This window comes from Anser brachyrhynchus (genome assembly GCF_964034855.1).
Source record: "Anser brachyrhynchus genome assembly, chromosome: 5".
NCBI lineage: Eukaryota > Metazoa > Chordata > Aves > Anseriformes > Anatidae > Anser > Anser brachyrhynchus.
The window spans coordinates 47,666,969-47,684,335 of record NC_137699.1 but is presented as its reverse complement, the minus strand read 5'-3'; the positions used below and the strand labels follow the sequence as shown (position 1 = coordinate 47,684,335).

Sequence of the window (17,367 nt, the reverse complement as noted above, 5' to 3'; positions counted from 1 at the left end):
TTGTTTTTCTCTGCAGGGTATGGAAACATTGCCCCAAGCACTGTTGGAGGCAAGGTTTTCTGCATCTTGTATGCCATCTTTGGAATTCCACTGTTCGGCTTCTTGCTGGCTGGGATTGGAGACCAACTTGGAACCATCTTCGGGAAGGGTATTGCAAGGGTGGAAAAAGTGTTCAGAGTAAGCTCTGTCATTTTTTTTTTTGCTTGCATTGCATAACTTGCTTTTAATTCTGTTGCTGTTATCCGCAGTCCTTTTTACATGTTAGGCACCCTGAAGTATTTACATACCAAGTTGAGATGATGCTTAAGAGCCTTTGTAGTCAGTGGAGAGAAACAGACTTGTCTAGGTGGTGATGCAGGGGTTATAGATTAGGCTCTGAATTTCCTTTTTGAGGACCCAATGTTTTTCAGTGACTATAGGCTATCTCTGAGGAATGTATCTACTGAGCTAGTTTCCTTACAAGGGCTGGTTTAAAACAGCCTTAAAAACAAACACCACAGGTTACTTTTGACAAGTACATTTGTTCACTGAAAATAAAAAGAAGGTAGTATAACTTCTGGAGCAACAGGGATGCAGAGCAGGTTCGGACTGTATTACCAATAAAGCCTAAAAGACTTGGAAAGCAGGGTCACCTGGAGTAAATATGAACTTGGGAAGAGAAGTGGTCGAGTAGTGAGTTACTTCCACTGCAAGAGGACAGATGCATTGGAGTAGATCTGCAACTGCAAGAACTGGCATAATACCAATGTCTGGAATTGTCTTCAAGGTGTTTACCCACCCTTTGTACCATGGGTACATCTTGCACTAGATTTCTATATTGATTTTCTAGAGTTGAGGAGCTCATGTAATTTCCCTTTGTGAAGCTGGTACCATCTATTTTTGGGTCTGTATCACCGTAAGCAATTCTTTCGCAAGCACTGCTGCAGACCTGGCAAATGCTATTTTGCTAATTTGCCGATGGTTCACTTCAGGGATTCTCTCTTTGAAGCAGAACTTCTAGAAGTGACCTGTGTGATGGTTCCCTTGGAGGCGGCCTAACTGGAGGTAAGTCTTTCCAGGGATGGAGTGGATGAAAAGCTGTCCAAACTGGTTAGTTTAATAGGCACCTATTTTTAAAACATTCCTACAGATGACAGCAAATGACTTGTAACTGTTTTTTTTTAAAGGAAATAATTGAGTATTAAACTGGAGTATGAGCAATTTCCCTTTTGATTAAGTTACTGTGAAGTGTCCCAGGCTAGCCATAAGGAGTGTCTCTCAGACTAAACGTGGAAAAGGTGACTGGTGATTAGGGGTGAGTAAGCATTTACATGCCTGACTGGAGAACACTTGAAAATGGCCTACACTTTCATGATCTGAAAATAAGGTTATTGAAAGGTGGCTCAGACTGGGCCTGCAAAAAAAGAAGAATCCAAGATCACTAATTTTGTTTTAAGCTAGCTTTTTATTATACCTACTTCACCTCAAAGGAATCTTTGAAGCTTTCAGCCTGCTTCTGCCCAAGAAGCGGACTACAGGCTTGTAGTTATGATATGAACTAAGAGTCTGAAAATCTTTTATTAATTCTCAGCTGTACTGTTGGCTTTCTGGATGAGTTGGACAAAAAAAACCACAACATTAAACTGTCAGCATGGTAGTTTACAAAGAAAAATAATACATGTTCTATTTGAAGCACTTTAAGATTCACAAATGAATGCCAATAGTAATATTTCATACAGAATGTAGTCCTTTGGCACATAGTGTGAGTTCTTTTGGTACTCAAAGTATTCCTTCCTTTTCTTGAGTTAATGCAGTTGCTTGCTTTATATAACCATCCAAACTATTCCTTTTCTTCCTTGGTAGTCTGTCAGCTTCCAAAGCAATTTGGGGATCTGTGGTCCCCTTGTTTAGCTAAGATATATTCACTCCTTTTATTTTGTTTCTCGTAAATCTGTCATATCAGTTCTTTAGTGATTTGATGTACAGGGTTATATATCATTTCCTTCAATATTCCTGGTAATAAGGTTCAGCTATTTGAAATAGGCTTGATGTAGTTTACAGTTTGCATGCATCTTAATAACTAGTATTATTATCAGTGGTTTAACTTTATATGATTACTTATGTAACACCTGACATTATATATTATCATTAATATATTATACACAATGTATATATATTGTTAGCTAATGTAAATTATAACCATTATAAATTTAGTATTAATGTAAATTATTACATTGTGCTTACATTGTCAGACACTATATATGTTTGAATCTAATCAGAGAATCCAGAAGTGGAGTAACAGTACTTGATTTAATCCTGGGCAGTGAACAAAATTTAGATCTATGTGTAGCTTTTGTTTCTCACTAGTTCAACGTGCAAATCTTGTTTCTTACTTTGTCACCATATGGAGTTCAAGTTCAAGATATTTGTCAGTGTAAAGCAACCTGCAATAACCTTTAAAGAGAGGACATAAAAATTAGCAGAATAGTTAGAATCTGAGACTGAGAGAAACAAATGTAGGCCAAGGAGACATTAGAGCTAAGAAAATGTTGGGTGGTGTGCCTCATAAATCTTTTGAAGTTAGCTGAAGGGTCACTGACTGTATCAATAACTATCTAGTGATTTAATGTATTAAATTTCTGAAAGCTTTTAAGAAGTTTTCTCATCAAAACCTATAAGAAAATCAAGCTGTGATAAGGTAAGAGAGAAGGTCTCACGCATCAGTAAGTCTCTGAAGGAGAAATGGAGATTAGGAGTAGATGTTAGCATTACTGGCGTGATTCAGCTGGAGTCCTTGTTGGAATCTTATTGTTTTGACAGAAATGGTCTGAAGTGATTCAGACAAGAGGATGAATATGCAGGTGACAGAGTCCGCAAATTGCATCTCTGGATATTTCGGGACATCTAAAATGAAAGCTGCAAAGGGATGATAAGATGATAAATGAAATCCAGTGTTGGCAATACAAAATAATGTATATTTCTTTAGTTTGAGGAAAGAAATCCTAATATATTCAGACAGGGATGACATCTCATTTCACTACTCCAGAAGGGACCTGGGATTACTATGGATGGCTCTTTGAAGATAACACTACAAAACTTACCTGCAGTTAGCAAGGGGACGAGTGTCAGCAAAGGTATTCAGAACCAAATGGAAAAGACCATTCTGCCACTACACAAATCCATGGTGCACTTGCACCATGAGCATCACACTCAGTTCTAATCATTCCAGTTCATAAAGCAATTCAGAGAAATGAAAAACAACACTAGGGTCTGCACCCACAGGCCCTATAGCTGAGTCTCTAAGTTGGCATTCACTAGCTACCCATATTACTTGCTTTCTAGTGGGTCCTTACCTCTCTAGTGAGTTCCTCATGGGTGATTTGGGACAGTCCTGCTTGTGCCCTTGTGGAAGGAAATGGGAAGGAACTACATGTGTCCTGGATACTCTGTCAGGTTTCCATGTGCATATGCCCCAACATGTTGCTTCTGCTTGTCTTCAGCCACTTCAGTTTATCCCACACACCCTTACATATGCTACATGGCTGGCATTGGGGCAGCCAAGAGTTTCTGAAATCCTTGCAACTTTGTCATCGTCTGTAGAGATGGATGGTGTTTGAAGTAAAACTTGATCTTGTGCTGTGGTTAGGATCTTTTCTGAAGCTAAGCAGGGGCAGTATAGATAGATACCTGGGCAGCTGTGAACCAGCGGAAGGTTTCTGTGTCAGCACAGCAGCCTTTTTACCCAATGCATTTCCTTAACAGGTCTCTTGCTCCATGCCAAAGTGTAACTGTGAGCATGCAGCCCATGCTGTGCAAGGGACAGCATGCCCCTGCCTAGACAGACAGAAGAAAGGGAGGGTTTCTCCCAGAGGAGTTGTACTGGCACACGTTTGCTGCCTCTGACGTGACCTGTGTGGAGCCCTCCAAACCTACATTAATTAGCAGCACAAATTAGAGGCTAAGAATGCCACGTTTAGCTATTGCAGTGATCAACCCACACATTCTGTGTGAATTTTAAGAACGGTTTGAACTTCATAAAGGGGGAAAGAGGTCTGCTTTTATCAAATGCACACTACCTCCACAGTATTGACAGAATATTTCAGCACCGGTGCTGGACCCATGCCACTGCTCATCTTGTTGATGATCAAAGCAATGTTGCCACTATTTCAGTGTGTAGATAACCAGAGAAACAATTATTCTCTTCTCTGCGACTAGTCAGGACTGGAAGTATTTTATTGCAAAATACTTAATGTACCTTTTCAGGAAAGGGAGGCACTGGCAGAATGACACTGCCTGGGCTACAAGGAGGTATCCCAAACATCACGTACTGGCTAATTTATGCTGTCTCTCCTATTAGAATTATCCTGTTTTATACAAGTAAATAAACATCAACCAGGTCAGAGACACAAATTAAAGTGTCCTCCATAAAAGCCCTACCTACTCAGCTACTGATTATTCCTGTACATCCTATCTTCAATAATCCAGGGCAGAAAGTAACCACTAGTCTGTTTTCACATATATACAAATATGATTCTCCAAAAAAATGGGTATGTACAGGGTCACCAGAATCACTGTATATGCACTGGTCATTCAATGTTTGGATTCAGTGATGAATCAGTGCTCCCATCTGAGAAAATCTGTTAAAAACTCAAAATGTAATTAAAAACCTGATAATTTTTGTAATCATTTTCAGCTGGGAAAGCTTTCCAGACACTACAGAAATGAAATATATGTTCCAAGGTGGCATAAAACCGTAAAAGTAGTACTATTATCTTGCATATGTGAGGGATCTTATGAATGGCCTGAGATTGTTTCTATAATAAACAGCAGAACAAGCTCCATTCCTTTGGCTTGTTCTGTACACACACAGGCTGCAAGCATCTAAAGATAGAAAGGAAAGCACTCCATAGGCAGAGTGCACAGTTACAGAATGCAGCACCTGTCATTATCTTGAGTTAAATATAGGCTAGATTCAGATAGTCTTTATTCAAACCTTGTAATGAGTATTTAGATTCTAGCTGGAAGTAGATGAGATGAGCATAACCAGACAGATCTTCCCTCATCTTGCAGTTTGGTACAGATGCAGACCTTGAGTGTGGGCACATCATGCTTCTGAGAGCACTCCAGGATTTTCTGGCTTCTGAGGTGAAACCACCGTGAGCAGTTCCTGGATTTGATCACTCCTTTCACTGCTGCGGCTTTCTGCAATGATGCTGAGAGCAGGTCTGGCAACACAGCTTGTAGGGCATGGATTGGAATACAGGGATGTGAGCAAGCAGCCAGAACACGGATGGTGGCAAGTCTTCACCACTGAAGCTTGTGTATCAAGAAAATACACTACTTTATTCAGAAATGCAGTACCCCTGTAAACAAATCATGCTTCACTGAATAAGAATCGTCATGCATCTGTCACCTGTCTTTCCAGTTTTCAGCTTAGAGAATGTGCTTGCCTGTTGACCTCCTGACCTCCTGTGCTCTAGACTTAAGACACCTGTAAGTCGTATGAAAATTATAAAAACTTTTTTTTTTTTCCTTGTAAGACAGCAATATGCATTATCTTAACCTTGAAAGAACAATAGGAAAAAGTAGTTCTTAGCTGGAAGATGGGGCTGGAAGTGGGACAGGAATAAGAGAAGTCCCATTGAGCTGGTGAAAAGCTGCCTTTTAACTACTTCTAAAGCTCTACCTTTCCAAAACCCAAGACTTTGTTTGTCTTGTTGGATAGATCCTAGCTACTCTTTCCTTTAGAGCTTCAAATTCTTTATAGAGATTTTTGGCTGCTGTGATCTCTTTTGTTACCGTCACAGTGACAGGATTATTTTTTACAAATTCCTCATCTGAGAATGAATGCAAAACATGTCTAGGGAAAGAAACTTTGCACAGGATAGTAACTGTGCAGAGGTGGAAAACTTACAAATATTCTTTTTTCTTTGTCTCTTCTCTGCCCGTCCATTTTCTCTACTATCTGTGCCCTTGCTTGTTTCACCCTCCTCTCTTCCCTCCTATTCTTTCCCTTGAGTCACATTAAACCTTTAGCGTTATACCTGATACCAATGTGGTGAGGTCTCAGTAAAGCTTGCTGGTCCAATGAATCTAAGAGGTTTCCTTGAAGTCCCACCTTAACTTCTTCTTCACTAGTGTAATGCCATAGTCCAGAGCCCCTGTTTGCTCCCTGTGAGGCAGCAACCACCCTGTGCTCTGCCTCCTGCAGTCCCATACCAGCGTTAGTTCTTAGCATTTTTTAGCAGCTGTGTCGAACTTTCAGATGGTACTGTTCCCGAAGCCAGAAATTCAAATCCAGATCACAGCTTCTCTCAGGAAAACAGGGAAATCACTCTGGATTTGTGATTGTTGTCACTGAATTCAAAATTTGGCACTTAGTTAATAGCTACGTGTGTTGTAAACTTGGTGATACGTTCGCTAGTAAGAGCCTGTTCATAGTTACAAATACATGATGCTGAATGGCCTGCACTCAGACTTGGTCCCTAAAACCTGACACCTACATTTCTGAGCAGATTAAGTTACTAGAAAAATGATGGAAAAGTTTCATCTCTAGTTCCTGATATCTGATCATATTATACTGGAAATCAACATAATCTCTTTTAAGTTTTATTTCATTTCCTTACTAGCCAACATCAGTGTGCTTTTACTACAGCTGCTAAAAACCCACCATGGATATTAACATCTTTTTATCTTCTTGTTTTTAATATAGTGTTATTTACTGTTATTTTCTGTAAGGAAAAAATCTACTTTTTATTTTATTTTATTTTAATTGTTTTTATTGCATTCAAGAACTTCCACAAGGGAACAGGCCAGAGCAATGATCAACCTGCCATCTGCTGGTATTCTGTCTCTGGACAGAACTGTCAGGAGGGGACATGAAAGTCAGCCTAGTGGTGCACGTACACAATCTTGTTCCAAGATGGTACAAGATTTATAAGCAGAAATTCCAGTGTTCAGAGTTTAGTCTAACAGTCTCCCCGGTCATTTCCCCAAAACCAAAATGTCTGAGGAACATCAAAAATCAGCCACCAGATTCTATGTTTTCATAATTTAGTAAGGATTTCTCATTGTTACAATAAATACAGTAGATCTAATTACATTCTATTATTGGTTATTACCACTTTGATACCACAGAAGCCAGCCAAGAACAGGGCCTCTGCACAAAGACTCTGAGGTAACAGTGATTTATAAACAGCGTTTTTAAATGGACAGGAAAATATATAGGCAGAGGAAATGTGATAGCAAGTGGCAGGTTGGTTGTGAGATGGAAAGTTTTAGAGGGAAGAAGCTAGATGGCAATTAAAAAAGAAGTGAGGCTGAGGAGTTTGAAGAAGTGTTTAGGGATGATAGGAATTCAGTGAAGCTGATGTGAAGATACCGCTAGAAGAATGGGGAATTAGGAGCAAACAGCCAATTGCTACATGACAGAGGAAAGTTTCCCTCATAATTCCAGGTGTACTTTGACTATCCATCTGTTTCTTCTTTGTTAATCTTTCTGCTCCTCCTAGCCTGGCACTGCTGTTAGGCTCTTCCCTGCAGTTTTTACCTTGGGATGGGCAGAGAGTAGGAAGGAAGCACCATTGCACCATTTCCTCACAGGAGACTCCTTCCTCAGCATAGTCCTGCGACCATCGAGGTAATAGGATAAAATGAGGGCTGAGACTACTTTAGTTTCTTCACCACTTTAAAGCAAGACTTCCTGTTATGGACTCCCATAATATGGTGACTTTGGTGGATGCTGATATACAAGATGGACAGGCTCTTGCTCTTTTATCTTGCCATAAGTTGAGATTGAGATCCCATGTAGGGAGTGCGTGGTAGGCTTCCATTTTAATTCCCTTTCACTGGCAAGAATAACGTTTCATATGAACTTGGTAACAAAAACTTTAAGGAAGAGAAGTTACTCTTCGGAATCTTTTGTCTGTAACAACTTATGTCTTATATGCTGTCCTCATGGAAATGAGACCTCAGCACAACGACTTTTTCAGCCTATGAAAATTCAGTCTATCTTCCACCACACTGGAGTGGATTGTGAACCACTTTTGATGGATGTACTTTTAACTCCTTTCTCTTGAAAAGGAGTTTCACTATGCAGAAAACAATAGAACATGTTGAGGAGGCATGTTTCAAGCCTTCTTTTAGTAAACAGTCTGAAAACTGTTTCAGTTAAAATACATGAGCGCTTCTGAAATCCAGGACTTCATTGTCAAGATGAGTGCTCTGGTTTGGAACACACTCTGGGTACATTCACTTCTAGTTCATCAGTAACTAGTTATAAAGAAGACTGTTAGTCTCTCTGTACTCGACAAATGTATTTCTCTTTATGCTCCTTCCTGTCTGGGTTCCTTCAATGCCCTTCTTAAAAATAGTTGTTCTTCTAATTAGTTTTCTTGGTTGTGAAGCAGTCCAGACCCAGGGCCATCTGGACACTTTACTGTAGTACGCCCAGCAATGGCAGAAGTGTGACTGTTGACTCTCACAATGTTGAACTGGGGGATGAAAGGCAGGAGTGGTAAATTTACAATGTCTGTCTCTGAAATACCTTTCCCCTTGAGAACGTGCAGGCCACATCTTTTATGTTTCCAACTGGTGCTTTAATTATGGGTATGGAAAGATAGCAGGAAGTTTTAATTTTTCTTTTTAAAATTACCTGCTTTAGTAGTCCTCGATACAAGGACTATACATTTAATACAAGATATTGCCAAACAATAATACTATGGGTGAAATGGTGCAGGCTGTGACTTCTTCATTCAATGACTCTCCATTCACCAGAGCCAAATTTGTCTCTGGATTCTATTTTAGGTTCAGTCATTGACTTGTGGTATAACCTTTAATATGTTGTTTTTACTCTTTAATTCACTTTCCCACTCTGCTATATGTATCTTTTCTGCACACTGCTGATAAAGTATGCTAGGAAACAGGAATTCATGACAAAATCTGTGGATCCAAGACTTGGAGTACCAGCTTTTGATATTTTATCTCCTCAAATTGGGTATTTAATTCAGTTAGTGATGCTTATAGCTAATCCACTTCAGGGAAAATAAAATAAGTGAAGCAAACCTTTTGCTGGTTTGTTCTTAACCAGATCATTTCTTTGCCAAGTTTACAGCCTAAAGCTTACTGGGGCTGATCATGGAGCATATTTTAATTTAACCCTGCAAGTCAATAACCTCTTGCAAAATTAATCCAGTTTAAGGGTTAATATAAAACTGAACAGTTAGGTATAGATCTTGACATCTCTGGAAGGCCTTTTAAACCTCTTTGACTACCTTTTGGTCTGTTAGGCCTATAGGGCTTGAGAAAATACATCAGCCTGAGGCAACTTCAAAGAGAGGATCATGAAGGTCTTGAAGTGAATCTACCTCTGAGGAGAGCCCCAGGAGGTGTTGAACCTGGTGGTAGTTGAAAGGACATACCTGGGTTGCTAGAGAGACAAGTCAGAAGCTCTAAGAAGGAAGAACATGTTATTTACTGTTTATTATGTTTATTATCTCTCAGGAAGATATATTAAATGTTCTGATTTTCGAGTCAAATCAGTCTCTCTGAATAGGTGATACTATAAATGGAGGAAAGACTATTCTAAAATAATGCTTTATAACTAGCTTAAATCTAGAATGTAACGTTATCTGGGAATCTCAACCCAGCTCAATGCACCAAAACTGAAACCCAATATACACTGAAGTTTATTCCCCAAAGTAGCTATCACTGGTATTACTGTAACACTTCTTTCTCTAAGTGCTAAACACAGAGCAATGTAGCTTAGCGATATAGATCACTGAATACAGGGCACTCCAGAGGAAATTTTGTACTGCTTTGCCTGCTTACTTGAGGCCTTTTAATATCTTTTTATTATTTTTTCTTCATTATTTAAAATTATTAGAGGTTCAAACTTTCAATATTTCTTCTAACTGAAGTCATGCTTTTGTCACCGAACTGCAATGCCCCTAATATTTTACATCTCTTAAAACAGTATTTTCTACAAAAACAAATGAGGGATCCATGATTAATACAAAGCTTTTATTTATTGCTGTTGGGTATCTGGGTATCTGTCTGTATTACAATAAATCATAATAACACATTTTTCGTTTAGGAAGCAATTTTTATTATGTTGCTTTCTGGTTGTAGATAGACTGTAGGTAGTGTAGTAAATGAACCGAAGATCCTTTCTTTATTTTGCCTTTTTGTGGAGCCTCACGTTTTAGCATATTTGAATGTTTACAGAGAATACATTAATAAACCAAAGACAGGTATAGTTGGCAATTAATGGCTAGAAAACTGATTTAAGTGCAAGATAAGAGAGTTATTTAGCAATTGATGCTATTGTGCCTGAGTGAAAGGGTTTCCAAACATATGGATGATGTTTTATCATCCTTAAAGAAGAACATAAACATGGTGAAGTATTGTTGAAGTTAAGTTTTCAGGAAATGTTTTTTTTTTTTTCCACTGATAATTTTTACATACTCAGGCTAATTATCATGTACATCAAGGATTTTCCCCAGAATATGATTTCTGTCTTTCTGCCACCTATTGTTCCCTCTGTGTACTTCTTTTCTTTTTTGTGTGTTTGTTTGTTTTGTTTTTGTTTTTCAGTGAAAAAAGATTAGCACAATTACTTTCTCTGTATCAAAGCCTCGTGCTTGCCAACTCTCATTTGGTTTGAAACCAGGTCAGTATTCAGAGTGACCTAAGGATAAGCAGTAGCAAGGAGATGCGTTTCCATACAGAGCCTGAATCACTAATTTCTTCTTTAGGAAGGGAGTTAAATAATCCTTTATGGTTTGAAATAGCTATGAACCACTATTCTAAAGGGTAAAATTACACATGCCTGCCTCCTGCTAAAATTAGTATTAGTCACATAACTTTTAATTCCAGTGAAGAGCACTTTAAATAAACCCCATTAGTCTCAAACAATTCTCCTTCATGAAACACAAGACAAACAGGAGCTGAAAGCATGATTAAGAGTATACTGAACAGCTGGGGTTTCTTGAATAATCTGTGTTAGGCTTAAAAAAATGAGATACTTCAATAGAAGCTGCTGATTAATGCCAAATAAAACGTGAACTTTTAAAACAATGACTTGAAAGTTAAAGTGTTTCCTAAGCACTACTGGTGAATATCCTCCCTTTGTTGTTTGCTTCAAGTTTTGGTCATATTGCTGGGCAAACTTCTCTGTGTTAACAGCGCAGTGCAAAAGTGCCAAATCCTATGTTCCAGGGTTTTGATGCTGGTTTTGATATCTCTGAAAATCTGACTTATGTCCAAAGGAAAAGCAAGACAGAAATGCAACTAAAGCTCAAAATCACTAATAATACAGTGATTGTTGATCCCACACTGACACATACATAGAAGAGCATTCTAGTTACTATTCTTCAAAATATCCTCCAAAACTCCTGTGGGTAGCCTTGGGGGGAAGTATCAAAGACTGAATGTGAGAGTGGTGATGGCTCATGAAGGGCAGTTGGTAGGATTTATTTCGTGTGGGTACCTGCACATAGTAACTCATCTGAGGCATGAGGGCTGTGCTACTTTCTCACTGGAGATGCTCCTTCAAGGAGCATACAGGCTGTATGAAGATGGCAAATGTAGTGTGATGTTGCTTTGTGTATTCTGTCTTCAGCTTTCAGGACTGTCAAGCTATCATATTAACCACTCTAACATAATTTACGTGTCCATATATTCCTGTGGCATATGCGTATGTCCCTGTGGCAATAGGAAATGTTTTGAGCCATGGGACAATGTATTTGAGGCCTTCTTCTCCCCATGCCAACCCTTTCCTTTCAACAGTGCTCCCTGTCCTCCTTTTACCTTGGAATATGAACTATAAGCAGGCAGCAGTGGCAGCTCCTGCAAAATGTTGAAGAAAGGTGGGAGGGACAGGGAGAGAGTTGTGGCATGGAGACAATGTTCTGAATACTCAACAGCTTGAAGGAATCTGGATGTTTTGTTTCACTAGAGAGGAAGAAAATAATACCAAAACATGACAGAGCAGAAAGTCAAAGCCCAAGCAGAGCTAGCAAAAGAAATATTGACTTTCTCCATCCTGCAAAGAGGAGATAATTCTAACACCGATTTTCAGTTTCTTGTTAAGTCTTTGCAATTGGCCACATCATGCTATAGATAACTAGATCTCTCATTGATCTAGCTACAATAATTGTTTTTCTCTGTCTCAGAGCATTTATTGATTAGACTCAGCACATACTAATAAATGTAGCTTTGCTGTTATGTGGCACTTTTCTTTGCTTCTTCATAACTGCATTGCACTGATGAACAAGATGAAGTGTTGACTCAGCAATGATCAAAATAAAGGGTTACCAGGAATGGCAACATAGAATCCTTTCAGGTAAAGGGAAGGTTGCACAGCAACCATTATTAACCCATTCTTCCTCCCTGGAAGAGGAGAATATAGGTATAACTCAAAAGAGAGTTTAGGGAATGAAGGAGGAAAGGAGCAATATATTCCAAATTTAACCTCTGAATGCATCTTTTGAATTTGCTTAAGTCTATGCCATGAGTCTCTGTTGCACTCTGTCTGCTCCAGTGTCTGGGAAAAGTACATAGAGAGTCGATCCCTCTTTTCCCATGTTTATTTTTTCTTGTCCTGAATACAGCTCAGCCAGAACAGAGGTTTGGACTTAATATTGTTATTTTTGTTTCTTCAGTAGCATAATGAGCAACTTGATGAAATTAGTTGGTTCATATAAGAAAGTCCTATCTGTGCTTGAAGATTGAAAAGGGATATATCAAGCCTAGAAAATTTCCATACCAGTGTTTTGTTATTTTCATAACATTATATCAGTACTCACATTATGATTACAGCAAGAACTATGCCTAGCAGTTTATAAAAATAACATTTGAGAAAGCTGTTGCCTTGTGAGAAGCTTGTGTATTCCATCTGGGTCTAGGCAAACACCCTGCACAAGTGTGGTTTTATGGGGAAAAAAGCTATGTAAAGAATAAATCCTTCTTTTCCCTGACCTGTGCCTTGCACGTATTCAGGATTGTCTCTACCAAGCTTAGTAACAAACGGGAGTGCTTACAGCTTTTTATATCCATCTGCCCTATGCTACTTACTACACTTAAGAAATAGGGGATGGATTTTGCATCTTCTTTTGCAGCAATAGCAGTGTTCTTTGTAAAAAAAAAAAAAAACAAGAATTAAAATAGCACAGAGACACCAAGAGAGCTGCTTTGGCAGAGTGAGGGAAGCCTGTCTCTAGTGGAATGGCTCAAACCACTGTTCTTAACACATGGAGGTGTCTGAAATGTCATATATATATTTCAGATATCTTACTGGAATTCTGCTTCTAGGCTTTCAGAGGGCATTGCCTTCTTTGATGTGGTGAGTTGGCCCTGGCTGCTCATGCAGCTGCTCTCTCCCTTGCTCCCTCCCCCCCAGAGGAGAAAACAGGCAAAACAAGAGGGAAAAAAATCTGGATTAAAATAAATACAGCCAAATCACTTACCACCAAGTATTGTCACAGGCAAAACATACTCAACTTGGGAAATTTAAATTAATTTATTGCCAAATAACGTAAATAATTACTAAGTTGAGGCTGTGAGGGTGATCAGAGGGCTGGAGCACCTCTCCTATCTTCATAAAGGCTGAGAGAGTTGGAGTTGTTCAGCCTGGAGAAGAGAAGGCTCCAGAGAGAACTCATTGTGGCCTTGCAGCACTTAAAGGGGGCCTACAAGGAATCTGGAGAGGGTCTCTTTATCAGGGGGTGCAGTGATAGGCCAAGGAGTAATGGCTTTAAACTAAAAGATGGTAGTTTTAGATTAGGTATTCAGAACAAATTCTTTACTGTGAGGGCGGTGAGGTGCTAGAAAGGGTTGCCAGAGAAAAGTGTTCTTTCAAGGCCTTTCAAGGCCAGGTTGGATGGGACTTTGAGCAACCTGGTCTAGCGTGAGGTGTCCCTGCCCATGATGTGGGGGGGGAACGATGGACGAATAAGGTGTTGGAACTGGATGATCTTTAAGGTCACTTCCAACACAAACCATTCTGTGATTCTATGATCCAATGTTATCACACACTGCAAGAGTAACTTTGCCGCAAAACGAAGTCAAGAACAAAAAATTTGATATATTTTTCTTAGATGTTATGTGTACACAAGTGATACTGAAAACAAATTTACTTTCAGTGTCATTTTGAATGTGAAGGAGCTAGGAGAAGTTAGAGAGAAATACACAACAACAGGTGTAGGCAGCAGTGATGTTGATATGGCTATACTGCTCACCACAGAGGAGCTCTGTGAGTCCAGTGTTGTTCCAGTCTTTCAGAATAGCCTGCCGAGATGGGCTACTCACCTTACTGCGTTTTGTGCCAGGCTCTGGATCTGGGCTGGCTTACATTTTACTGATCTGAAAGGCAAGCAGTGTGAACCCATAACTATAGGCGCTGTCTGTACTAGCCTGCCAAAAATGTTTTTACTATGGACATACTTAGGTATTCCTCTGTTTGTGGCAGAGGAAAAAATAGGATCGATATATCTGATATTCTCTTTTATGCTTTGAGTACAAAGACTGGTTTTCCTTTGTTAAAATATTTTGATCTAGAGGAAGTGATTTAGAAGATGAGCTGCTTAATTTGAGCACAGGAAGAGAGAATCTGTTCCAAGAATAGCTGGCAGCATGGGAGAGGGCATAAAGTTAGGAGTAGGCAAAGGGGACAAAAGACATGTTAAAGAAGTATGTTTTCTTTGGAGGAGTGTTCCAAAATACAGAGCCTTGTGCAGAGATGAGGACAGCATGTTCCGTGAAGGCACAGTATATTAGCACTAAAAATATGACACTGGTCAACTAGCCAAAAAGGTAAACAACTTGCTTGAAGTCCTGGGGATATTTGTCAGGAATTCAGAAAAGAAAATCTTTGGAAGACAGAGGAACCATATGAACTCACTGTGAGGCAGCAAATGTTCCAGCGATATTTTTGCTTGAGTAGTGCTGTATATTGGTCTAGTTTCTATGAAATGAAAGGCGACACTACAAAACCTTGGAACAAGCACGTGGGAAATATGGTGTAATGTTCCATATATTTAGCATTTAGTCTGGTCTGAAAACTGACTGTAGTATCTTTTGATCCCGTGCTTAATGTCTTCTACTTGGAAAAAAATCTACTCCTTTTTGAAGGAATTTGTGTCATCTCAGTGGCCTCAGCTTGGGAACTTAAGAACCTAGTTCTTATGTTGCTCCTTTTGTTGTCAGTGGTCAGGTCAGAAAATTTGTAACTGAAATTACACCTGAAATTCACCTGGAAAGGGCAATAGCCATCCGGTTCATCAGCGTAGATCTGGGACAAGAGACATAAAAAAAAAAAAAAGAGAGAGAGAGAAAAAAAAAAATGCTTTTCTCTTAACTTCTGAAGTTATCAGATAAGACCAAAATTGGTAAGACCCCAGTGTATGTAAAAGAAAACAAGGAAAAGACAAGGTAACAATTGTTGATGGAAAAAATGCCGAAGAACTAATTTCTACTAATAAGGATCTCTCCATGAGAATATCTGTCCTCACCCTCTTGACACTAAAGCAGGCTGACAGTAGTTGTTTGAATTAGTACGAACAATATGATGTCCTATGCGGTGATTGTCCCACCCTACTCTCCATTGGTGTGGCCTCACCTCAAGCACTGTGTGCGGTTTTGGGTGCCACAATGTAAGAAGGACGTAGAAGTATTAGGGTGTGTCCAAAGGAGGGCGACAAAGATAATAAAGGATCTGGAGGCCTATGAAATGTGGTTGAGATCACTGGGTTTGTGCAGCTTAGAGAGCTGGAGACTGAGGGGAGGCCTCATGGCGGCCTGCAGCTCCCTCACGAGGGGAGCGGAGGGGCGGGCGCTGAGCTCTGCTCTCTGGGGACAGAGACAGGACCCGAGGGAACGGCGTGGAGCTGGGACAGGGGAGGGTCAGGCTGGGTGTTAGGGAAAGGTTCTGCACCCAGAGGGTGGTCAGGCACAAGGACAGGCTCCCCAGGGAAGTGGGCACTGCACCGAGCCTGCTGGAGTTAAGAAGCATTTGGACAATGCCCTCAGACATACGGTCTGATTTAGGGGTGGTCCTGTGTGGAGCCAGGAGTTGAACTCATGATCCTTCTGGGTCCCTTCCAGCTTGGGATATCCTGTGATTCTGTGATGCTGCCTGTTTAGCACTTAACTACCTTAAGAGTAAAATCAGCAACTTCATCAGTAAATGGAGATGACTCCTCATAGGTTGTTATATAATAGAAAACTCTTTGTTCTTTTATTAGATTTCTTTTTTAATCTTTTTTTTTTTCAGATTTGCTGTAGTTAGATTTAAATTGAAGACTCTCTCATAAGCAAGCACTAATTTGTTTATAGTTGATGAATGGCTCACAAATCATCTGCTTCATAAATGTAGAGAGAACTTGGTTGATAAAACAGCAACAAAAAATAGAAAACATCCCTTTCAAAAGTGTTTTCATTTAACGTAAACCACTATGAGATTAACTACTTTTCCCAGAAAAAGACCTCTGTTTCGTTTTGACACTTGTAGAAAACTCTGTATGTATGCCATGAAATGGGCTCAGAGGTTGTGTTAGCCTGGCTGGAGTTGCTCAGCTATTTGTCTTTCAGTGTTTGGCTCTAATTTGCAAATACTGCTAAAAAACAAAGTTCTTTCACTGTCAAAATCGTAAATGCAATTCTTGTTTGTTAGTAAAGTCATTGGAAAAATGTTTTCTGCAAGGTTGTTGGAAGTTCTGCAAGGTTGTTGGAAGTTCATATGCTGCGGGAACATGGGATATTTCTAAGTTTCTTTGACAGATAGACCTATTATGCTGCAATGACCTGCAGTACTTGAAGAGTCTACTTGGAGTACTATTACAGAGACCTGTATAGTAAGACGAGGCCAGGTAGGAGGAGGGAGATGTGGAAACTCCTTCTAGGTCATATGATGATAAACTGACACCATGAAGGGAAAGAACAGCTAATTTTATTTATGATGTCTAACTTATCGGTATCATTACTAGTCTAAAGGTCTATATATTTTTTTTTTCCTTAAATTGAACTGGGGCAGTCTTAATGAAGTACAAAAACACGATCCCTTCTTCAGAGAATTCACTGGTTCTCTACATGTTTCTGACACAATCTGATGTTAAAAGGCACATTTGATGCGAGTTGTCATGGGGTTGCAAATTGAACAGATTGGCTCTGTGAGTGAGATTCACAAAAATCATGTAGAGGCCAAATTTCCCTGTGTTAGTACGTGGGGATAGGTAGGTGCTTGTGGTCCATAACAGCTGCATGCTGAATGGGAAAACCAAAACCAGTCGCTTCTGAGGAAAGTTTGGGTGTGTATGACATGTAATCCTGTACCTGGAAGTAACTATGTATATCAGTGCTTGAGGAAGGTGCTGCTGAGAAAATGGGTTTAAG

The 17,367-nt window shown here is 39.6% G+C and overlaps 1 protein-coding gene across 6 annotated transcripts in view; it reads left to right on the top strand.

Moving 5' to 3' along the window:
- KCNK10 (potassium two pore domain channel subfamily K member 10) overlaps nt 1-17,367 on the top strand; it is a 71,605-nt gene that overhangs the window by 37,602 nt on the left and 16,636 nt on the right. For all 6 annotated transcript variants that reach the window (XM_080593021.1, XM_080593017.1, XM_080593016.1 and 3 more), the window contains one exon: nt 17-177. In XM_080593021.1, the coding sequence (XP_080449147.1) occupies nt 17-177 (161 nt within the window). The remainder of the gene's footprint in view (nt 1-16; nt 178-17,367) is intronic.